The sequence below is a fragment of the Lissotriton helveticus genome, chromosome 2_1 (assembly GCF_964261635.1).
Source record: "Lissotriton helveticus chromosome 2_1, aLisHel1.1, whole genome shotgun sequence".
NCBI lineage: Eukaryota > Metazoa > Chordata > Amphibia > Caudata > Salamandridae > Lissotriton > Lissotriton helveticus.
The window spans coordinates 174335749-174361868 of NC_136059.1; the positions used below are offsets into that span (position 1 = coordinate 174335749).

At 44.6% G+C, this 26120-nt stretch overlaps 1 protein-coding gene across 3 annotated transcripts in view; it reads right to left on the reverse strand.

Moving 5' to 3' along the window:
• The window catches only part of CNTFR (ciliary neurotrophic factor receptor), an 883959-nt gene that overhangs the window by 457418 nt on the left and 400421 nt on the right, over nt 1–26120 (reverse strand). For all 3 annotated transcript variants that reach the window (XM_078674690.1, XM_078674691.1, XM_078674692.1), the window contains one exon: nt 7250–7331. In XM_078674690.1, coding sequence (XP_078530816.1) covers nt 7250–7331 — 82 coding nt within the window. The remainder of the gene's footprint in view (nt 1–7249; nt 7332–26120) is intronic.

Consider the following 26120-nt stretch of genomic DNA (forward strand, 5'->3'; position numbering starts at 1 on the left):
GACAGAAAGAGATATTGCTGAGGAAAGCAAAACAATGAGTGGAAGGATTGAATTAACCTCAACCCCTGATAACTACTAAGGGCCGCATCCCATTCATCATACGTTTACCCATCACGCCACCTCAGACAGCAATACTCCATATGCAAATCAGCCTTATTCCTACTTTAATTGGGCAAGTCAACCCAAAATGCCAGGCCAGGTTCCCTCTGAACAGGAACACACAGGCAACCCAAACCGGTTTGACCTATAGGGGACCTCGTCAGTAGGATGTAGCTTGAAACCAATGGCATAGTGAACACGGGACCCATATCGGGGCATACCCAGTGCTTTAAATGGGCTGCTACTGCCCGGTACTGAGTACCTGCACTTTTTTATTTTGATCGGGGCATACCAGTGCTTTAAATGGGCAGGTACTGCCCGGTACTGAGAACCTGCACTTTTTTATTTTGAGCGGGACAGTACCGGCACTTCTCACGAGAGATGTAATACTTTTAATTAGAGAGTATCGGCACTTCTCGGAAACATGCAGGTACTCTGGTACAGAGTACCTGCACTTCTATTTTTTCATTAAAAGCACTGGGCATACCTATCGCATTTAGACCGTCACATTAGGGGCACCTGGCCACACCTGTCGCTCTTAGGGCAACTGGACATACCCGTTGCATGTAAGGCACCTGGAAATAGAGGTTGCATTATGGCACCTGGACATATCCGTTGCACTTAGGGTGCCTGGACATTCATACTCGTTGCACTTAGGGGATAAAACATGAACCACTTTCAGGAATAAATGGCATTTGCCAGGGTGGCTTCATTAACCTGCTCAATTATATATTTCTGAAAAGTTCAAAGAAACAGGTTAATCACAATCTTCTCTGCCTGTTGCCTCAAGTTGGTTTCTCCAGGAAGTGACGTAGATGCAGAGAGAGTGTAACATTTATTAGACGATTCCTCCATAGCGTACAGCCCTCCTGCCCCCCTGATTTCAGTGCGACCCCTCTCGCTCCCAGGCTCTCTACCCGTCGGTCACATCGGCCTCGCTCACAGCTGGACAGCTCAGGTCTACATCCGCAGCTGCAGGAAGGGGTGCAACCCCTGGTCTGTGCTTTGTCCCTTGTTTCTGAGACCCCTGCGAGAGGGCCCGTCGGGCAGGTTCCAATGTGTTTTGCATGGTCAAGGAGGTGTCCCCTGGGGCAGTTGCGGAGCTTGTTGGAGGATCTGCTAACTAAGACTCACACGCCCCCACAGCGGTAATTGTGCATCTCAAGGGGCAATGATCTGGTGCATTTGGGTAGGAAGGGCGTTGTCGAGGCTCTGATCACTGAGATAGGATGGTTGGCGAGGAGGTGCCCACAGGCATTCTTGGCATGGTCCCACATCATTCCCAGGTTCCAGTGATGGCGGGGTGAGTCAGTCTGGGCCCTGAACCACTGGGTACGAAGGATTAAGAAATGGATTGACAAGCTGTTTAGGTCCTCAAAACTCCAAACCATTTCACATGGGTGCATCCGAGGGGAGAGGTTTTTCCTGCAGGATGGAGTTCACCTCTCGAAAACGGGCAATGAAATTTTCCTAGAGAACTTGCTGGTGTGGTTGAAAGGGACACGGGACAAGGCATGACCCTGGGACTTCTCTGTGAGGGGGGGGGCAAATAGTCGATCAACTATGCTGGCCTGTGGCAGTAAGGTCTTGATTGGTGGGGCATTTTACTGTTCTTATTAGGTATCACCATTGTTAATAGAGACGCCTGGGGGGACAGTGGTCTCTCATGAATCTCCAAGGGGTGTTTAAGGCTGATAGGCTGGAGGATTCGGGGTGGAGAAGTTCCGCTTTCAGTAGGCTTTTGGGTCAATCCCCGCACTGGCGCGTGGGAGCCAAGTTGGCATAAACAGCACAATGCCGTAGGGGCAGCATTTGAGGGTGTAGGGGGTGCCTGTGGGAGGGAACCTTCTGGGTAACCGGGCCTCCTGCGCAAGGTCACTCCAGTGAGAGGGGTGCACCTGACCCATAGTTGGACCAATCATGACCTTGCCCATAGGTTCAATTCGGGATACGCAGAAAATAAAAATGTACATAATTTAGTTTCAGGTTAGGAATGGCTATGTGTTAGGCACTATGTTAAGGTTCTTTTGCTCACCCACCATCCCCTAAGGCAGCAGATTACTCCTGCTCCTCATGTTGCTCACATTCCGCTTTCTTCACACTGACTGCCTTCTCCACGTGCTGCTTTCTTTACGCCTAATGTCTGCTCCTCATGCAGCTGCTTCTCACAGAAAACACCAAAATCCCTTCCATTTACCGGTGCTGATTAAAAACAGCACTTCTGAGTGCCGGAACTCACACTTCCGCAATTTACCTAAATACCTTTCTGAATTGACCACAAAATGTGGGGGTAAAGTGGCAATGGTGAGTCAAACCGAAAGGACTCGACCCTCTTTGTACCTTTACTAACAGGGAGTCAGATTCACACTTGATCTTAGCCAAAAGGCCGAGAAGCGATGGGAGTCAGATTCACCAAGGCACTTGTGAGCATGCGCAGTAATTCTACAGAAGTACTCCTTTTCTTACTCCGACCTGTTGTTTAGCATGTGAAGCAGTACTCCAGCAGTACTCCTTCCCTTACTCCGGCCTGTTGGTTAGCATGTGAAGCAGTACTCCAGCAGTACTCCTTCCCTTACTCCTGCCTGCTGTTTAGCAGGTGAAGAGTACTCCTGCAGATGGCCTGCTCTGTGATTGACAGCCTGCTGCACAGGGCCGGACTGGGAACCGAAGCCGTCCCTGGCAAACTGCTCGGCCAGACCCAGAGAGGGAGTGGAGGAGGTGAGGCTGAGCTGTTTGCTAAGGCCAGTTTCGGCCGATATTGTTACAGGGGGCTGATATTGCCGGCTCCAGGTAACAAAAATGGCCTCCCAGTGGCCCAAAACAGGCCCCCACCCTGGCGGCCCACGGGGAAACGCCCGGTGCCCGCTACAGACAGTCCGGCCTGCATGTGCCACACAGTCATCGTGATGCTTGCTCCACAAGGACGGACAGTCGCCTCTGCATGCTGTTTGCTGCAGGAGCCAGCCACTTTTTATTTATTTATTTATTTGAGAGTTTTATATAGCGCTAGCAAGACCCGAAGGCACCAGAGCGCTTTACCTGGAAAATCTGATTCACACACTGTCTGATAGACACAGAGTGCAAGCTACCTCCACGCTGCTGCCTTCAGAGACAGTGCCCCCACAATGTGTGAGACCCCATAAGAAAGATATTTTGGGGACCCCAGAATGGAATACATCGAATTTATTATCCATTGTCAGCTAATTCAATCCATCGTGGTGCTAAACCTCACTGAATTATACATTAAACTTTCAGACACTGGGGCCCACAAAAACAGCTACTCACTAGCAAAAGAAAGCTTAATAGAGAAATGAGCCTTGGCTATTGGCGTTTTTTGCAACAGTATTTTACGTGGATATATATGCTTTACCAGTCTATGTCTTCCTATTGAAAGATCTTGGTCATTTTTAACGGTGATTTGGTAGCTGTGTGATGGACTTCTACATAATATTAAAATAAGACATATACAGACAGCACTTCACATGTTGCTTTAATTGCTGGATATTTTACACACATATAAATCCCAGTTCTCAGTTGGCATTCTTGCTGCAACAGTGAAAATCAAATCACTGTCCTCAGGATTTTCACAATTCCCATCAGGTGAAAATTTGATCCTATTGTCCTTCATTCCCTTCCATGATTTTGTCTCTCCTCTTTTCATTCTATGTGTCCAGTTCTCTGGCAGATGATGACCCCATACTCTTCTGAAGAATAGTAATAAAAGAGGCCAGGAAAAAGGAAGAAGGATAGAGGCAAAGCCAACAGTGTAAGACAGACATGAAGGGAATTGAATACGAGAGGTGAAGAAGTCAGAGAAGAGAGGTAGAAATGGGGCTGAGGGAGAACGGTAAGTGAGGTAAACAGAGACATATGGGAATGGGCAAAAGGTTACGGAGCCAGAAAGAAGGAGAGTAGTAGAAAGTAGGAGGGGTAGACAGAGAAGTAAGAGTTAGAGATTGATTGGGTCTTACACTGCGGCAGAGAGAACTAAAAGATAAAGAGAAGGACATATAAAAAGAGGAAGAAGTTCATGAAGAGTGAGAGGTAAGGTAGAGAGAGCGAGGAAGTAGAGAGAGAGAGGGTGAGATGAGGGAATGAGAGAAGAAGTTAGAGATGCAAGCTAGAGAGACCCGTGAGATAACGAAAGGTGCAAAATGAGAGGAAATATAGAATAACAGGCCAGGTAATAAGAGTAGTGTTGGAGGAAGAGAGAAGGTTGAATAGTAGAAATAAAGATGTGGCATAGAGAAAACAGGGTTAGTAGAGAGACAGATGAAGTGGAAAAGGAGGTCAAATAGAGAGCAGAGGTAGAAAAAGAGAAGAGGCTGGTACAGAGGATGAAAGCACATGAGGGAGAGGAAGTTGAGACGTAGAGACAGAGAGGAGGATTGAGATGAAGCAGGAAGTGTGCCTTGAAAAAGAGACAGGTGCAAAGAGAGTTGGGAATGAGAAGGCTGTGGGAGAAAAATGTGAGGGCGTTACAGAAAGAGCTAGCTTCAAATAAATAAGGTCGTGAAAAGGGTGATATGGAGATATAAGATGCAGGATGAGAAAAGTGAGCTGCAGAGTTGAGGATGTGAGCAGATAGTGAGATGTCACATTTCACCTACAGTACTGAGTGATCAAAAGATTGTTGATACCAAGAGGGACATTTATTATACAAAATACGTCATTAGGACAGTACTCTGTGCCTCAAAATCAGGTTTCTTTACGCTTATTACTGTCTCTGTCGTAACCTCACCAAGGCACTCATTCGGTCACGAGGAGTTCTTTTTACTTCCTTCCTAAGGATGTTTTGCACATCAGTCTTTTAACCCCTTGGCCGCGGCGGTAATTCCGCCGCAGCGCTAGGGGGCAGGGGGGGCCGCGCGGCACCGCCATGCTCGTGACGGAACCACTCCGTCACGAGCCGCGGTGGTGCTGTGCACAATAGAATGCACCGCGCAGGTGCGAAATCAGCACCGCGCAGGCGCGGCGGCCGGCCGGCACCATTCCGTCACCAGCACAGCCTCACCGTGGCTCGGTCCGTCACAAGCACGCAAGGGGTTAATTCTTGTGATGTGACAGTGGCCCAGCCTGCCTGTGGGAGAGCTCTCTCTACTGCAGAATGGGAAACTGTTCGCCCTTCAGACCTGCTGCTCAAGGCCTCATACTCTACATCTGGATGGGGGTAGCACTCTGTTCCATGTCCTCCAACATTCCATACTGCCCCCCTTAGTGGCATTATACATGCTGCCACAAGTCACATCCGTAAGAAATCTGACCACCCCACTCTCAACCGGATGGAATCCCTCTTGCTGCCCTTGTCCACCCACACGAAAACCAGCTGCGTCATCTACAAAGCCATCATTACCAGCACTCCTGCCCATACGGATGCCAAGGAGACCCCTCCAGTGACTCTTGGCACATCCACGGCCAGGCCTCTAGCAGACTATGTGTGAAGGAATGGGAAGACACCTTGTATATCACACCTCTTTCAGAGTTCCCGCCTCCTGTCCCCCTCCTCTCATCCCCATTGGACTCTTGTATTATTGTCCCCTCCCTCTCACCCTTTGGTTGCCTGTGATAGGGTGAGAGTGGTTATTTCAAGCCATGGCTCCACCCCTTTTTTAAAAACTTGATTCCTCCCTTCTAGCTGTGTTTTTACAGCAATGGTGTCTGCTCGGAGAGGTTGAAGGAGGCGGGTCCTATTTCAGGTAAGTGAACTGGGCTGACACCGGACAGCCAACTTGATGTTTTCTTTTTGCGTCAATATTTATACTATAAGATATTTATAGCACTACATTAAAAATAAATAGTCTGCTATCATACCTCATATTTAGCATTTATTTCTTCTACCCTTCATAACTATGGCCTGAGGCTGCATTGGCTCTACTTTTGTTTAAATAATATGTAATTATTTATTGATTTGTAGATCCAGAATAGTATTTTGCCAAGAAACACAAAGTAAGCACATTTTACAACAATTACTAGAGAGTGATTGAATACAGTAACAATGTTGTAGTTCTTGGGGCTGGTGAGCGACAACTAATCATAGACACTACACACCTCATATGTGTATATGATAGATATTTCACAACCATTACATAGGATATACTGGATACAGAGTGGAGGAACAAAAGGTTCGAAAAGAGAAGGAGCAATATGCCCCCTGTTCACCACCTAGTGTGCCATGAGAGTCTGACAGTGGTATGGTCATAGATAACTTTACTTCATTACACTCCTGCGCTCCGAAGGAACCATTCTGACTGTCGCATAGATTTGTTGGCCCAGGATCCATTTGCATTAAAAGATGGGCCCATGTTTTGAGACAACAAAGGCGACATAGAGCAACTTAACAAAAAAGACAGTGTTTTCAGGTTTTCAAAGTTAAACAATAATTCTCTATAATCGGATGATGAAGGATTTAACAACAAAGGTTTTTTATTCTTTGTGCAAATGGATATTATAGGCCAACACGTGCTTCACAACAACATGGCACTTCATCAGGGCCCAAACATGTGTACACAATGCGATCATTTCTACATCACTTGTGTGAAAACAAATGAACAATATGAATCTTGCCCCGAAAGGCATATAGTAATCAACATAGTCACATATTATGGAATCTGAAACCACAGGGTAGCTAATACAATTTATAAAGCTGGGAATCTAATTCAAAACAATCTCAGCCTGAAAACCATCTACCAAATTGCATCAGGGGTCTGTGAACATAGATAACTTTGTTTTATTACTGTCCTTAATGCAAAGGAACCATTTTTACTCTTGCATAGATTGTCCCAGGATCCATTTGGGTTAAAAGAAAGGTCAATGTTTTGAGACATTAAAGGCGATACAGAGCAGCTTAGGTCTCACTGATAAATGAGAAATGAAATCTTTGTGTGTCCACCAATCACAGACCTTCGTGGTCATCCACACTCCGTAATGTTCCCTGGTGACCTTGACACAAAAACAGTTGAACCTGGACCCATGCATCCACACCAGCAGATGGCATCATTTTTCTGATGTCACTCCCGCCTAGAATCAATTTTGGGCATGCGGGCCACCACACAACATCTCATAAACAGGACAACAGGGATTCCTTCACATTGATCAGTTGTTACATTGCACAACACTCAGGACTTTCAAGCTGGTGTGAACTTCAACTTACCCTGCTGGCTATGCCTCTGAGCGTACACCACAACCACCACCGCGAGCACCACGCAGCAGGCCGGCGCGACGGTGTAGGCCATCTGTGTGGGAGAAAGAAAGAATTGGTTAGTCGGTGTCAGTCTGAGGACTTCCTCCCGCCCACTCTGCACACTCTCAGTGGCTGGATCTGCTCGGTGTCATTCTAAGGGCTTCCTCCCGCCCCTCACACTCTCAGTGGCTGGATGTGTTCAGTGTCAGTCTGTTGGCTTCCTCCCACCCCCTCACACTCTCAGTGGCTTGATCTGCTCGGTGTCAGTCTAAGGGCTTCCTCCCGTCCCCTCATACTCTCAGTGGCTGGATTCATTCAGTGTCTGATCTGAGGGTTCCCCCGCCCCACTCTCAACACTCAGTAGCTCGATCTACTGAGTGTCAGTCTGATGGCTTCCTCCTGCCCCCCTGTCCAGAATCTAAGGGGTCCATTAGGATTGCTACCGCCCATATGGCGGTGGCGATCCGCCGGCGAAAAACCTCCTCCTGCTCTCCATTTATCCTCCGCCACATTACCATGGTGGGGGGGGGGGCCTCGGCGGATGGAAAGACCGTCCGCCGGTTTTCTGCCCGGTCGCAGAGTGGACCGGGCGGAAAAGGTGCTAACATGGTGGCGGTGTCTGGGAGACACCGCCATCCATATTAGCATGTCTGCTGGGTTGTGCCTTTCCGTGGCGGCAAGGCAGGCGTTTTTCACCATTGGGGGCGCGTAGCGGGCCCCCTAGGATTCAGGGGGTGGGGGGTGCACATGGGGGGTACCTATGGTACCCCCTGCAGTTCCATGCATCACATCGCAGGCACCGCGCGGTGACTGCCATGTTGTGCATGGAAGTGCACGCCATGCCTTCCTGGCATTGTGGTGGGCGGTGCTGAGTGCACCGCCCACCACAATGTCAGGAATGCAGGATGCGCCCGCCACTGTGGCGGGCGCATGCTAATAGCAGGCAAGGGACCTTCACAGCATCGGCGGGAGGTCCCATTCCCCGAAAGGGCCCGCCATCCTAATGACCACCTAAGTGTGACGATCATCTGAGCTGCACTCTGTTGGTGAAACCGACCCATGAGCGGTGCCTTCTCTCAAATACCCAGGGTGCTCTAGCGGGACTCTTGCACACTGATCCATGGTGGGATTTGCTGCTCAGCCCATGCACATCATAGGCGGTGGGAGGTAGTGATCCTGGCTGTGCACTCCCCGGGCTCTCTGCCTTTCGAAACCAGGCTTTCCTCAATAGCATGCCTGCACGTTTACTTTCTGGGGCGAGGCCTAGAGGTTCAGGGCTGGTCAGTGCTTTAAACGGGACGGTTACTGCCCACTAGTGAGTACCTGCACTTCTTTAAGTCGAGTGGTCAGCGCTTCTCTGCGAAGGTTCAATCCTTGTTATGGGGGAGCGCAGTCACTGCAGAGACCGGTCTCTGTGATACAATGCCTGCACTTATACTGTCCCATTTCAAGCACTGGGCCTGCTACTGCGGCAATACAATTGAATGGGGAGGAAGACCTAAAAACGTCACTTCCTCTAGGCCGGAAGATACTTTTAGAGTTGCTTTTACAGTTCAGCAGCTTGTATGCGTTTAACGAACACTGTGCGTGGATTTACTGATGCCCCGCCCCCTTTCACCTGCCATCTACCGGCGAACAAAACTAGATGAAGAACAACAATAACAATGATCATGACAATATTAACAATAAAAAGAATAATAGCAACAATAATAATAATAACAATAGCAATAATCCGAACAATAATGAAAATACTAATAATAGCATTTTTTATTAATTTCATTATAACAACAACAATAATAATATTAGTAATACTAAGCATTATTATTATTATAGCAACAATAATATTAATGATAGCAACAATAATATTAACAACGATAACACTATAATAATAAATAATATATAAGTAATAATAATAATTATTATTTTTATTACATGTATTATTGTTATTATTATTATAATTAATATAATTATAACATCAGTCATCATAACAATATTAACAGCAATATTAATAATAACAACAATAACAATATAATAATATGTGGTAAAATTATTATTGCCATTATAATTATAATAATGATTATTATATTTATAATTATACCAATAATAATATTAATTATTAATATTATTATTCTTAGTGCTGTAATTATGCCAAATTATTGTCTCCTTATTAACAGAATTTTAGAATAATAAAAACATGTATATTATTACTATTTTTATGATTATTCCTGTTAAGATTACTATACAGCATTCGGCATCACTGTACAGTACACAGCACTATGCACATGCGTACATTATAAGGGTCACTCTTCACAGAGAGCTGGCATAAGTAGGCTTCTGCAACATTTTTATTTCACCAAGAACTCTTGAATAAACCTTTTTTATGTGTTAAGGGAGATATTCTACATTTTTGCTATTTTGCAGAATGTTGACTCACACATCACTTTGCCCACAGGGGACTAGTTTCAGTGGAAAATGTCTCACTGAGGACCATTTTTTCCTTAAATTAGAGATTCTCCTCGAACTTTTCTCCTAGTGGCGTCGCTGGTGACTTTTTGTGGGAGACTGTAGGAAGGTGTCTCGACATCCGGATAAATATATTTCGCATAATGCGGGTACATTTGCAAAAGAAGAACAGGCATTTTCGCAGAATTCTAATTACAAAAAGTGACCACCTCGCGCACAGTGAATTCTTACGGGGAGAAGGGTCCTGGAGTAAGTAAGGAATCTCCTGTGGGGATCAATACATAAATGGTGCTGATGCTTGTCACTGTTTTAGATAAATGTAGAACACATATGCATTCTCCTTCATGCCAGTTCGGAGCCTATCATTCTGACAGAGAGGATTCTGGGATATATAGGGGTACATGGCCTCCTCAGAAACACAAAAGGAAGTCAGGAGAGAAGGAAGAGTGAAAACCCAGGACTCTTTGTTGTCAAGTCATAAGCATACTGGAGTCACTGGTCTTCATCTCCCCCAAAGAGTGTCTTTCCAGATCTTTCCCAGGGATGGTTTGGGTGAGAGTGAGAGTCGCGTGATTTTTGGCTCGGTCATTCTACTTTAATGAAGTACTAGCCTCTTGTATTGAACCCTACAAAGGCTGGCCTGGTGCCTACAATAAGGCATCTCCCCTCAGCGTGCAGCCAGGCAAGGGCCAAGTCATCTGAAGTTTCCCCTGCCCACAGCAACACATCTCCAACACAACTTCCTTGAAGCAGAAGGTGGCCCTGTATAAGACTTAATAGTTATGCTGGTCCTAAAAATAAAATCATAAACACAAAGACAGAGAAAACATTTTCAATGAGTTTAATATAGCATATAATTAACCAATCTTGGAGGCGACTTAATCTCTCTTTGGTGTTCTACCTTTAAGTCTATGATTTTTTTTTTAGGTTCATAGGTATTTCTTTTTTGTCATTGTTATAGTCATATACAAAAAGGTTTAAGTGCTCGAGTGGCCACAATGTCTTTTTTAACAAGCAAAAGTCTTCTTTACATTCACTGCCCCACACAAACATTTTTCCCTCCAACATGAGTTTATGCATGCACTTGTTTTTGTCTGCAAACATGGGGATGAATCTTGAATAGTATTCAACTAAACCTAGAAATGTTCATAACTGCTCCTTGTTCTATGTAAAAGGAGTTCTCTCAATGGCTGCGGCTAATTTCATTTTTGGATAAATACCCTTCTTAACTATTCAGTGTCTACTTTACACCACTCACTCTGATGTTACATTTCATTCTTATTTTCAAACGACTCGCAAACCCCCCAAAACTGCTCTCAGAGCGTAATTATGCTGTTCCAAATCATTACCAAACACTAATATCTCATCTTGGAAGTAAGTGAAATGGGGTACCTCTCAGCAAATTGTGCATGGCGCATTGAAATGCGGCAGCCACGGACGCCAACGCAAAGGACATCCATCCGTGTAATAAAGGTCTTCAATGGCCATGATTTTGGATGTAACACTATCTGGTGGCATGCTGAGGACAAATCCATTACAGTGAACACAATGGCTCCCTTTACGGTGGTCAACATCTCACTAATATTTGGCAAAGGATGCCTGTCAACCCAAATCGCAGCATTAAGATCCCTCAGATCCACACACAAACGCAGTTTCCCATTGCACTTTTTGGGCAAGACCAATTGGAGCGGACCACTCAGACGCCTCTATTCCTTCAATATTACCATCATCACCTAATTTCTTCAATTCTTGATGCACTGGTTCTCCCATAACAATGGGCACCACATGAGGTTTATGAGCTTTGGAATCAACAGCTTCCTTCAGAACGATCTTGTGCATGAATCCTATCAACACACTCTCAACTTACCACTAAATACTTTGGGGAATTCTTTACAAAAAAAAATCAGTGACTCATCCCTACCACAGGTACTTCAGTCTGGGCCCCCAGAACTTGGTCAGGGTGGTTAGAATCCAGTCTTAAGCACACATATTTTTGCTGAGGCCAACCTAGCAAACACAAACCATCTTTAGCAAAGTATACCTAAGATAGAACTTCCACTCCTTGAAACTCTCATCAAGCTTCTATAAAGCCCACCAAATCTGTGGCTTTGTTCCCATAAGCTGCTAACTTGACATCATGTGGTTTGACGACGTGTTCAGGAACCTGAAGGGGTATTCTTTCCTAATGAGTGTGTATCTAGCACCATAGTCTGCCATCACTTTCACACTCTCAACATCAACTCTCATCATATAATGTGGGTTGTCATCACTGATGTTCCCTACTTGTTCAGGTTGTAAAATAATATCATGACCTGTCACTTCTCCTTCACATTTTCCCATTGTAGTTACAGAGGATTTAGTATATCTCTTAGCCTACCTCATCCTGCCTCAACATACCTAGGCAAAGTGTACATTTACCTTGTACTTACAACACAATTGGCCCAAAGCAGGACAAGTCTCATCAATAGCCAAATTACCCGTTCACCCGATTTAAAGCAAACCCATTTTAATGTGTTGCCCCCTTTAGAAGAATTAAAGGTTATGTTGGTCTCGTCCTTCTATGTTTTCTGAATCCCTTTTTGAACGACCTCTACTTTATCCCTCGTAGCTAACTACTTGCGGCCCTCTTCCATGTTTTCAGCTCTTTTTACAGTCTCCTTGAGCAAAGTTACTTGTTCTGCATTTAACAACTTCGCCTGTGCTATCTTGTTGTTGACTTTCAACGCATGTTGATCTCTTAGCATTTCGTCCAAGAAGTTCATATAATTGCACTTGGCTGCAATACATCTTAAACTAGCTACAAAGCTCTCCACGGATTCTGTGGGCATTTGACTCCTGTTTAGAAACGTAAACCTCTCCACTACTTCATATTTCCTTTTACCAGATTGATTCAAGCAGCATAATATTAATCTACTTCCCCATCACCATCATCATCTTCCTCAGGGATAGGCGGAAGGTATTACACTACTCTACTTCCTTCAGCACCCAAACAATGCTTGTGCAAAGCTAACTTCCTTGCAGTAGTAAAAATTTCGCCCCCAACTGCTTGTACATAAGCTTCAAAGCCCTCCTTCTAATCTTCCCACTGTACGACAGGTTCACCAGGGGCATGTAATATACATAGTAGGAGCTGGCAAGTTCTCTATAATGTTGTTTTTATTCATTAGTTTTTTCCACCAAAAAGCTACTATTTGCACCCAAAACCCCTTATTGTGGACTTGACAGCCAACCGTGGACTGGAAAGAGTAAGAATTGCCACAACAGCTATTATCATAAAAATATATATCACTAGGCAATTAACCTCCACCTCAGACGCAAGGCTGTAGTGCACTCGGTCTGGTGCTTGCCTAGCTAGAGACAATTTCTCCTTGCACTGCGCACCCCCTCTCACTGTAACGTGCTTATTGTGTCTGTCTGCGAGCTACCTCTTAGCGCTTTAGTGATGTGTGCTTAGTTGGTTCTCTCAGTGCCCATGTGACGTCCTCCTCTACACAACTCAGACCAGGGAATTAATTTCCCCAAGTTGGGCAGTCCTCCGCATAAGTGGCAAAGGGACTTCCCAAATACTGTACTTTGACAAACAGGCCAGAGCGTACCCTTGTGATACTCAGCAGCCTCAAATGGCCGTCTCATAGCAGTTCATCTCCTAGGCAGTGGTGAGATCCCATCCTCGTCGCCAGTGAAATGATAAACAGAGCAAAACAGGTAAGAAAACTTGATCTATATTCAAGAGCCAGTAAGCACAACCCGCTCAGGAGGAAGCTGTCTGTAACTAGCTTTAAGCTTCGCTTCAGATCCCATTCTAGAATGGAATCCCAAGTAGCCTCAAGTCATAACAAGAAGGCTATGAAGGTGGCATTGTCAGGGACAAATGGCGTCTGCGTAGGTTTGATGAGTTCATAGATTACGCTCGGCACGCGTCACATAAGACATGGCGTGCGCGTACAGTTCCAGTCCTGAGGGGACAATGGTTCTAGCTGACAATGCGCTGTTGGCTTCAAAGGCAGGAACTCTTCGAGCTGGTTCCTTGGAGCAGTCTCATACATTTCTTTTCAGTATCCAACAAATAAAACAAAAAAGTTTGCAGAAGTAGTCTTGTTTTATTACAAGTTTCAGAACGCTACCAGATGTTCTGCAAACAGAGGTTTCCAATTTAACTAAACCATGTATCAATTTCCTCCAATAAATTGGAACCTTTTACAGATAACATTTGGAGAAACGTCCTACTCAATAAGATTTCTAGAGGCACAGGCATACAATGGGGAAAACCGTGGAAAAAATAACCCATTTATGCATAATCCTCTGACGCCTACACAATACGCCCCTCATGTGCTCTTTCCCAAAGAACTTGAGGAGGATGGAAATATGAACGTGTCTGGCTTCTCTTCGGATAAACATAGGTGGCTGATGCCAAGACTGGGCAGGTTCTCCATTTCTAGGTAACCTGAAATGAAAGATATGTCATGGTTTGCATCCTCCGCGTCTACCCATAAGGACTTAGGTCTTATAGACACTAGTGTTCATGCGGCCGGGTACGTAAGGTAGGTGTCCATCTCTGATACCCACTGGATTAACTTTAGCTCAGAGGAGAGACTACCTTCCTCTCTCTTTATATAAAAGGCATCCATGCAAGCTTATTTGAGTACGAATTGTACAACTCTCTTAAACCTCTGAAACAGGAAATGACGACACAGGAAAGCCTGCTGGAAATCTGCAGATCCTTTGCAATAGCAAAGGGGGCAGGTAAATATGTATTTCTTTTTGTTACAAATGAAACGAAAATTCTTTTTATTTTGAAGCTCTGCTGCTACCCTGGATACATAGACTACACTTCCTGTCTTTCTCATACATCACTTCCTAATGAAAAGTCTAAACGACGTTCTCAAATGTACGGAAATCTATGGAATAAATATGCTTTGATATATATTTGTTTCGTTTGGGAAATATAGCAGAAATTAAAACAATAATACGAACCAACATGATTTGTTTTGAAAAATAGAATCTCCGTTAAACTTCAGAGTAGAGGGTTGTTCTGATTTAGGGAGTGGGCTAGCTACACATTAAAGGACTCGGTGCGCCCAACATGGTCCATCAACGGAAGACATCCAGCGCGTCCCCCAAGCAACAGTCAAGCGCGTCCCCCAAGCAACAGTCAGGCCGGAACTGGAGGCCTATATGAACTGGAAGAGTCCTGAATGCAAGATGGATGCCGCATAAGAGGTGTGATCATGGGAATAAAGTGGTGAGAGGTAGGACCTATAGGTGGCTATGGAGGGGTGGGGGGGTCCCACACTTCTCCGGTGAAAAGACTATATTAACAAAAAAACACCAAAGGAAAGGTAATCAAAGGAAAGGTCTTTAAAGGAAAACAAAATATTGAAAGTGACTTACCAGCATAAATGCTTTATCAAGAGCCCTTTCTGTGGAAATGAGACTGTGGTATTTTTATTGCATGTATGCATTTTATTATCAGTTTTGTGAATATATGCTGTGCACCATCTGAAAGAAAACTTCAGCGTTCTACAATGCACAAAAAGAGAACAACTGTCCATTATTTAATTCTCTGTGAAACTGGGGGGCACAAGCTCCAATGAAGACTAGTGGAAGTGAATTCCAGAAGGAGGCCCTTGAAAGCCAATCCTTTGTTTTTTGTTATTTTTGATGCCAGGAAGATGCGGCGCCTCAATATTTGATCAAGATGATTTCCCTCAATATTTGATCAAGCTGACATGTTTCGGCTGCTGAAGGCACAGTGCTCACAGCGATGAAATAAAATCAAAAGGAGTCTTTAGGGAGTAACTGTAACAAAAGTGTTACAAAACAGCCACAAACTAACATAGTCAAACTTTATTGAGTCTCAGGGTATTTTCTCACGAGGCGCAGTGGCGAGTCTGACATGTTTTTTTCTTTCCTAAGGTTTTTTTTACATAATGTTCCATCTTACACCAGCCATTTTCTGTGTTGTTGACCTTCCTCAGGATGTTTTGGTGTGCTCCTTTGGGAATCGCAACTATATGCGCTTGACTCCAACTCACACTAATTTGAACATGTACCCCTCTCCCTCCAGCTCCCCTCAAGGTGTGTGGGAAACAACCACAAGTAGAAATGAGTAGTAACGGCTATGTAACACAGGTCCGTACAGCCTTGGTGCAGGCAAGCCCCAAGCCATTTAGGGGTCCCCAGTCAGTCCCAAGTCCTTGATTATCTATGATATATGAGAGACTAAGGGGCCTTCTGCATGGAGGGTATCATTGTGCCTTACTCCACTAAGTATTAAATGTATGTGCATCACAGTATGTACATGACCAATGGCATAAAAATAAGATTTATTAAACTATATTGTACAAAAAAATGACTTTTACTCCAAATTTACATCACAAATGAAGGAACTCATGAAACATAACATATTTAAAGGATTTACGCCTACCAATGGCAGTAGAAAGTGAGTTGATTTATGATGTAAACTACGCTGAGGGGCTTCAAAGGAGTAAATGTGGACGGAAAATGAACAGTCCCTCCAGCCTAAAATGAGTTTCTTCGTGTGATTGTTTCAGAAAAGAGTCTTTGCCAAGTCCCCTGGAAGGATAACACGCTCATGCAGCAAATCAAGATTCAAAATGGCCGGCGGGGCAGTTTGTCTGCAGAGCGGCCAACTTTGTTGTTGTTATTTATTACATGCATCATTACTAGAGACATAATTATTCATCTACTGTTGGATACACTGAGGTTTTGCTTGATTGTACATCTGGTCTGGAACCAGGGGCTGATCACATCCCCAGAAAGCTTTTCCTCATTACATTGATTGGATCCCAATAATCTTATTATACCCATCGCTGGTTTGAATTATCCTTTTTACAAGCCATCTGGAACTTCTTGAAATACTCATCACAAATTTACAGAGTCTGATTTCGGATCAACATCTAAAATTTCAGTGGCTAATGGCGCCTTTTCATCGTCTCGGGCCTTACGAGTGGTAGAGATACTAAAAATACCAAACCTTTGGCAGTGAATGTATTCAATTATTCTGTTTTTTCCTTATCACAAAAAAAGCCTGGTTCTGGTTAACATAGTACTGCACCTTTATTTACCTATAGTACTGGGGGAAATTGTATGTGAGTAGCAACATCTATAGTGCCACTGGTAAACGCAGGGCAGTATCAGCAAACAATCATATTATATGCCGGCTCATCGAACCCTACATTAAAAAACATCAGAAGATTCACGTGTTTCTGGCACAAGTACAGACCTGAAGTTTTGCATTTTCCTAACACCCCAAACATGTGAATGCTATTCTTTTCTTCCCTTTTATCTGACTGAATTCACCGTAAGTGGACCAATAGAGATACAGGTTCAGTTGCAAAAAACACATGATCAGGGCTTATCTAGAGATCTCCTGACCTTATCATATCCTACATTGAAGACCCTATTGATGTCACACTTTACTGAATGCATTCATAACAACTAGAAGTTAAATACTCAAAAGATCCCAGTGGTGTCCATTTATCGCATTCTGTCATTGACAGGAGACTGACCCTGCTAAAAAATGTGCAACTACCTCCTACTACACAACAATGCATCAGGTCAGTAAATAAAACAAATGAAGTGCAGACCGCTTTTAGCAGAAGAACCAGTCTTTGAGACTCTGGCCAGTACCAAAGTGGACAAGGAGAAGTGTGGCTCAGTGGTTAGAGGCGGCAGACCCGGAATCTGAGATCGACCGTGGACCAGGGTTCGATTCCCCGCCTCGGTGGGTCTAGGGCTCATAAATTCCACGGTCTCGACAATTCTCGCTCCGGTGCCTACTTGACTCACGGGGTCACACTCTGCGACTCTGGGCAATAGCTTGCTTAATCTCCACATCGGCCCCTCGCGGCGGGATGCCTGGCTTTCACCTTGTGGATACCCTGCCGGGGTTTCTCACAGGGGAATACCAGGACGGGTTCCCTAAGCAAGCGCGGAGATGCCCCAGGGTAAGTCCTGCGCTATATAAGTTTCATACATTTACATTTACATTTACAAGGCAATCAACAGAGAAAGATCTGGCTTGTACCTAACTGGACAAGGAAACTATGCACACAGTCTACTGCCTGCACCAGCTCTGACCAGCCCAGCAAAGCACTGAGGAGCAGTTCAAGTTGTAGAAATGTGCCATGCTAATACTAAAGCAGTATATTGTATTTTCCTACTTTGACCTATAAAAATGTGAATGTTATTGACTTATCCAAGGTGGAACCTTGCCTTCACATGAAAACAGTTGTCTATCAATAAGGTCTTTCCATGCTGCAGTGGAACAACAAGACCTCAGAGCGCAACGGCGGAAGACAACATCGGCACCTTCCACCTCGATCGAACATGGTCACGCTCCAAGAGAAGTTTACAAGCTGCTCGCTATAGGATCCATCCGGCTCTCACTCCTTCTGAAACCATGGAAGCTAGGTGAGGACTCTGTAGAAGACAGGTACATCCACCTCCCCTCATTACTACTAGGGAACTAGTTTACGATGAGCGGGGGATAGAGGAGCTGGTGTACGGACTCTACCAGAAGCCAGAGCGCATGATTCTCGCATATCTGTTTGGCTCCCCAATGATCCCTACTCATCTTCACCACTAATATACCATGTCAGGCCAGAACTTTGCCCAAGAGCTATATAATGATCCCGCTAAAGACGCTCTGGCCATCTAGAACGCAGAAGTAAATGTAGAGTGAAGTATATAGAAGCGAACATGGATACATTTTAACCCAGCTGTGCCAATCACATTGACGTGCAGTTGTCCTGACAGCCCGCAACACTGCCACGTGGTACATTCGCATAAATGCCACAGGCCAATGTCTGTTTTTAAAGAATAGTTGTATTCACTGAGCTCAGATTCCCTAACTCTCTGATAATGATATGCAGACAACATTAGGGAATTAAACTTTCAACAAACTTGTCATTTCAAATGAACTTATTTATATACAACGACAATCACGGCACATATGAATTTCACAGCCATTCTACGGATTGCTTAATTTGTAAAAAAACAGAACTATAGGAGGCCAATGTTTGTCTTAAGAGCTGGTGCTGATGAATGCCAGGTTTGCTGCACAGCAAGGCTGTGTAGGGCTCCATCTCATGACACTTTCTTCCACCACCCTACATTTCCTGTCCTTTGTCTCACTCTTGAGGGCTCTTTTCCATTTCTGCTTTCTCTGTTTATCATTGTTTTCCTGTATTTCTGTTTGTCCTCTGTCTTCCTCTCTTTCTTGCTTCGAGTCAAAGTCTGACGATGAACAACGGTCCTTCCACCGACAAACACTTGCACAAGTTACGCATTGTAGCTATCCGCGTTCTCTTTCTGCTTATTGCAACTGTTTGACGTGGTAGAGTCGTCGTAGTCTCAAGCCCTCTAATTGCACTTACGCCATGATCGTTCTTGTCGAGGTCCCTGAGTTTTCTGAGCAATGATTTTGAAAGTACTTGTAACTCCTGTTGGAAGGTGGTCCCTTCATGTTCATCCTTTTGGTTTACAACCTGCAACCCTACTATGAAGACATTAGGTATGGGATGGTAGAGAATTCTCTAATATGTTCAATCCTTCTCTCCAGGTAAAAAGCGATGAACTGCTTTTTGAGTGGTTTTTAAGAACCGAGAAGAGTTTTGAGGAGGTAGCAGGTAAAACTCCATGCAATGTGGTGCAAAGTGCAAAAAAGTCACCTGCCATACAAACATCAAAAGAAACAGAAAGTGCTAAGTAGTGATACCAATTCAGAACGTTATTAGGTATCCTGTATTATGTTATTCTATGTTACTGCCATTTGTATAGCACAACAGCTGCCCCAGCAGAACCACAAGCCTAGAGAGAAGGCAGAAACTACACTGTGGGAAAAAGATATGTTTTTATGGCCTTCCTAAAAGCCAGATAAATAGTATGGCTTCGATTGTGGCCGGGCAGTGACTTCCAAAGAAGGGCTGCCCTGCTACGGAAGGAACAACCTTATAGTAAAGTGTCTCTGATGTGGGATTCCCCCGGTACCCCAGAGTGTATAGCTGACCACCTTACTTTTCCCATGAGAGACAGTGGGATAAGAAGATGGGGGCAGGTAATGGAGGGAGGCTTGTGCCGCCCTGGGACAGCCGGAAAGACCTTACGAATTAATCCTTGTTGAGGTTCAACGGCTATCAGCTGACTGCATGGCTTAAGTCCCAACATGGGACTAGGTGGAAGTGTGGCTTCAAGATGGCCACCCGTAGGAAGAAGGTAGTCTCCGACTGGTATCACAGCAGGGGAGAGCAGGAGTCCACCATATCGCGTCTAGGAAGGATACTTGCCGGAAAAGGAGTAGGAGGAATTATGGCAAGTATCTTTGAACATGCTACGCTCCTCAGTTAAAAGCTTCACTTAGAAGGAATCACTTGTTCACTCTCCACAGAGTCTTCTGGACCCCACAGAAGCTTGCAAGTTCAGAAAAAACTAAGGAAACAAATTGCAGGAGATGTGAAAGTCCTATTGTGGAAGATGTACATATGTTTTACGTCTGTCCGAGATTAATATAGTTTTGGCAAAGAGTGGGTTAGATGATATCAGATACCAAGGGAAGGACCACAGAGGTACGCCCAACTTTCATATTCTTCGGTTTACTGGGAAAAAGGAGAGAACCTGGTAAGATCATCCCAAATTACGTGTTTGGCTACTTTTCTACTTAATTCTCCAAGAAGGAAAATGCATAAGTAGTGGTCCCAGACAAATCCTCCACATGGTGCGAGTGGTGGAGATCAAGTAAAATATGTTCATGAATTGGAAAGAAGTCAAGAGGAGGTGAAGGTAGAGCTCTTTTTGGGGTCTAGCTGAGAGATAGCTAAAAATGAAAGATGTGCCTCGTTATACCTCCCAGGCCACCAACAAACAGTACAAGAGCCCTTGTTCCGAGGTGAGCGTACTGTTTCTGGACTAAATTGATCAGGTAAGCATAAGCAGCAGCAACAGCCTGGGTAAATGCTCAGTTGAGGAGGTATGAGTGCATTTATATAAAAAAAAAAACAGTAACTCAAATATTGTCAATATCATGTTGCATTGCATTGCACACTTTGAGATGGCCTATGCGGCAAGGTAAGTCAAGGATGTCCTGAAGATACGCTGTCACTATGTTCAAAACAAGAGTAAACAGGCCCGAGACTGAAAGGGCTTTTCTTAGGACAATTCAATTGTGGATACAAGGAAGTCGCTGGCCGACTTCAGGAGGGGGCTCAAGACCTGGCTTTTCAACTGAGACCTTCAGCAAGCACCTGGACTCCCTCTTGGGGACACGCAGCGCTTTATACATATGACTTGATTGATTGATTGAAGTAAAGAGGTGATACATGGGTGCCCAGTGGATGCTTTCTAATCTGTAAAGGCAATGTGGGAAAGAGGGGCAGCCACTTCTAAGACTGCCACTGGAACTGGCAAAGGGGGTACTCAGAAGGCAAATAAAGCTGACAACTAGCCCAATAACGTGACCTTCAGCTTGTTCACTGATATAAGCATGCTGGGGTTTGTGGTCCAACCCTTCCCACGAGAAATGCTGAAACTACAAGTCACACCATTCATTCATAGCACTGTTGATTGACAAACCCACCCTACATCTAAATCACCCTCAAAACATTGGGCAAGTTGATGGCTATGGTGACATTCTAAAAATGTTCACAGACCTACCAGTGAATAAACTGTGCACTCTCCTAGGACACGTTGTGGCGAAAAAATGGTAAATACATTGGAGACACAGTCTGAAGTGTTGTTAATGTGCCTATGAAGAAGAAAGAAATAATTGGCAACATACGTTTTATCATGTTCTGTAACATCTTTGGCCCTTCAATAAAATTGAATTGCTTCCTGGTGCTAGCAGAAAATAATGTGCAGTTCATAGCACCAAAACTACACACCTGTAGTGAATGCATGAAAACACACCATACCAAACACCAACCCTTCTTCAGGAGAGCCCAGGTCGTGACAAACCAAGCTCATTGCACGCACGCCAGGCTCTTGTTATGGGGCACTCCATGGATTTTAGGGGGTGGGGCGGTGGGATGGGGTCTACAGGCCTCTAAGAATGTGGTACAGTGAAAAGGCTGACACCAACCAGGCACCCAATCATAGATAGACCAGGGTAGGACTAACTTTACACTCTTCTGTAACACCGACATGTTTCTGCACAGCCAGGTCGGCAGTGACAAGACCAGACCATCTTTCTGGCATTCAAGTGACACCCGCTGTTTCCATATAGACCACATGCACTCTCCCAATCTTACACATTAGGAAGATTGCCACAAACTAGACAGGTACCACACAGCGCTTCATGGCCACAATAGTAGTACAGGTGTGCTATATAATGAGAAAATACAGAGTTTGCAAGCAGCACGCATCACCTTTTGTGCTCAACTCACATCTCACTGTGTGGTGCACACCTTAGAGCTGTGTTGCTCAGCCCCCTAAACTATCTCTGTTCAACACAAATCACAGTTTATGCACATCACACATCAGTGTGTCTCAGTTCGCGAGCTTCACACATAGCAATGCAAAACAGAAACCATTGTTTGAGGACCATACTTCACAATGTAGAAGAGCATACACCACTATCTGGGAGCACCACAAACTTCAGTGTAGTAGTGAGAGAGCACGAGTTTGAAAAAATGTATAAGTACACCATATTTACAAGCACATAGTTAGTTTAAACATGTTTTGCACACGAGTGGTTTATATTTAGTAGTGAAACGTATAGAATGTTAAGTAGAGTAACTATAATTGTAACGGTGTGAGATTAATGTAGAAATGTTGGAATATATGTGAAAACCTCATGTTCTCATGTTAAAAAGAGTCATGTCCAAATTAAATGTAACTTTGAAAATCCAGTATTATGTGTAGGCCTTAGGGCAATTCACAGCAAACCTGAACGTGCTGCTAAATTTACGTGAGATAAGGTTGACATGGTTCTTCCAAATGTACTATTGAACTTAGGGTTAAAAGTATATGCTTTATAGATGTGTTATTTTAGAAACGTATGCTAGTTAAGAATGTTTGCTGTTTAAATCAAGTTAGCGTTTTAAGAGTGCAGGGACCTGCTGCATGTAAATCAAGTAGGCCAGAGCAGATAATGTCATGTAGTTTAAATTGCCATGTGCTCGTTAGAGGAGAGGTCGTGAGGTGTCCAGCATGGAGCTTTGAGAGTGTTTTATGACCAAAGATATGGTGGAGTCTGGAATTTGAGGCCCACTGCAGGATGAGCTGTATGCAGGTGCGAGGGTCCTAATCAGCTCGAATGAAAGGGACTTTGTTCAGTGGCGCCTTGCGCAGGCCTGTAGGAGTTTCCAGGAATTTCAGGGGGTATCAGCGCACGGAAGAAGGAGCCTGGGAACCAAGGTCAACTATAACGAGGGTCTTCAAGAGTACCATCATGGAGTTTGCCGCGCAAAGATGTACCACGTGAGGGGCGTCCCAAGGGGCGTTTCTATTGGAAATGTGATTTGGTATTAGGGAAAGTGACCCGGGAGGAGAGCAGAGCAGATGATTTTGGGAGCCTAAGGAAGCGGATGGGTAGGCAGATAGGCTGATCAGGAGAGACCCACTATCAGAGAAGAGACAAAGAGAAGTGCGTGATCTTCTTAGGAAGTCACCACGGCTGACACCTAGAGGGTTAAGATTTTGCTAAGTAGGGATGTCACTTAATATAGTGTAGGGACAGACTAACCTTAATTTTTCTTTTCTGTAATGACTTTGAGGTTGCAACTTGTATCCATTTTGGCAACGCTCATGTTATTGGAAGTTGTACTTATTATTCTGTTTTTCAGACTCAGACTATTCAAAAAGTTCATGTTCATAGTGATACCGATTTACCTTCTTAATCTCATTTTGAGAAGTTTGTATCTTCAGTTATCTTTGACTTTATATTAAATCTTTAAAACTCAATTTTGGTCAGTGTTCATTTAGAATGGTGTAAGTTTTTAAATTGATTGCTTTATTGCGAGATTACCTTTTACTCAAGACAGGTACCAACGATTCAGTCGACAGGAAATGGGATTTGGTAAGATAATTAGTAACCAGTAATCCCGCGTTAGCAGTAGAGCAGAAAACACTGAGGCCAACACAGTGTGGAACATCACACAGGTGTTTGTGAGCACCACAGGTCTCCAATGTAGAAGAGCAGAAAACACTTTTTGTGAGGGCCACACACGACGGTACAGAACAACACACAGCACAGTACAGGAGCATCACACCTTGCAGTGTACAAAACCACACACTAAAATGTGTTATTACGAAGTATCCCTGTTTCCAGTCGGGAAAATACTGCAGCGTGCTAGTAGCACACGTTAAGGTGGGAGGTCTGACTTTCAAGTGTCCATGTTTTGACATGTAGATGAAAAGTAAACATTACAAAGACAGACGGATTTCCGGCCAGAAGCAGGGAGTTCAAGCTGTATCTGTACAGTCTGAGAGGGGAGGGGCACTCTGGGAGTTTAGGCCGAAAAAGACCGGGCTGCGTTCTTTTTCAGTGAAGATGGGCTTCTAGGTTCATAACAGGGATTTTCTGGCTTATTTTGAGTGCAAAATGTGTTTTGGTTTAATTTCCTTTGTGAAGTGTCCATTTTCTAGCTGGATTTTTATTGGGAGCAGCACCGTCAGGAGGAGGGGGTTTTGCACAGTTACAGCGTCAGCAACTTGGTCCCCCACACATTGGGCTCCATTTCTGAAAAGCGTGAAAACAGCGATGCAACACTTTTCATTGCGCTCTTCATGCGATACCTTAGATGTGCCAAATTTACAGTACGACGCTCCATGTCGCAAGGATTGACCCTGACGTATCTAGTATTTATTTATTTATTCTGAAGTTTTATATAGCGCTGACCAGACCCGAGGGTATTTCTAATTTCTAATTTCTAGGTTTGGTGAAGCGCAACAGCTACCCCAGCAATGGGGCGTCCCGGCGCTGAGAAGAACAAACACACACCTGCTAGGCAGAGTAAAAGCCTGAGTAGAGCCTTAGAGAGCAGGGAAGAGGAGGGTCTTAATTGCCTTACGGAAGACTGGGAGGCCATCTATGGAACGTATACTAAGCGGAAGATCGTTCCATAGTTTGGGTCCGAGAACGCTAAAGGAGCGACCTCCAGTACGACAGAGCTTGGTTCTGGGTACTTTCAGGAGAAGTTGGTTGGAGGAGCGAAGTTCACGAGCAGGGACATAGGGCCGGGCCAGGTTTTGTAGCAGAGGGGGTTTTCCCTGTTTAACAATTTTAAAGATCGTGATGAGAGCTTTAAATTTAACTCTGTGTTCCACGGGCAGCCAGTGGAGTTTGCGGATGGTGGCTCTGGCTGAGCTTCTGCGTGGGAGACCGACCAGCGTTCTAGCTGCCGCATTCTGGATTCGTTGGAACCTGGCCGTTTCTGCTTTGTTTGCTCCCAGGAGAAGGACGCGCTTTACACAACAGTCGTAATGCAAGAGATCACAAAATACAAATCTAGTGGCACAGTAATGACGCAGTGCTGGAGTGTGTCGGAAAACTGACACAACTCCAGCAATGTGTCATTACACATAGGCGAGTCCCCTGGAAAAGGGCCTGTGGCAGTCCTTACACCTGCTGTGAAGCAGGCGTAAGGATCTGACGCCGTGAACTCATAGAAGTGGCACAGTCAAATCTCATAGATTTCACTTACGGGGGAATGCCCGCCCTGCATACATTATACCTGACATAGGTATAATGTAGCGCAGGGGTTTACAAAGTGATGCATCTGCCTAGCTGCGTCACTGTGTACCCATGGCGCCATGTGAGGCATTGTTTACGCTGCCGCAGCATCACAAAAAAGTGACGCAATGTTGGCGTAACCCCTCATAAATAAGGCCCTTGGTAGTTAGTGGCAGCAGTGCGTGCACAAGCTGCACTTCCTGGCACTACACACAGACTTTGGGCAGAGAGCCACTGACTTTAAAGAGAACGTCTGGTGAATGATGTTACAGGCCATATGGACAGTGAGCACTGACTTTAAGGGGGCGTCTGGCGAATGATGTCAGAGGGCACTTGTGCAGAGAGCCACTGACTTTAAAGGGGAGTTCGGTACATGATGTCACAGGCCACATGGACAGCAAGGCATTGACTTCGAAGAGGTCCTTCCAGTGAAAGATGTCAAAGGCCACTTGGGCAGAGAGCCACTGACTTTAAAGGCCCGTCCGGTGAATGATGTAACAATATGTCACAAAAAGTAGACAGCATTGAATAAAGGAACATTCTAGAATGCTTACTGTTGGTTATAGTGATGGTGGACTGGGTAAAGAAAATAGTTCTTTTGTCTTCACTCAATGGCCCATTTGATTTAAGTACACAACTCAATTGTCGAAAGATGCTGCGTGATCAGCCATGAGGGACCATGATTTA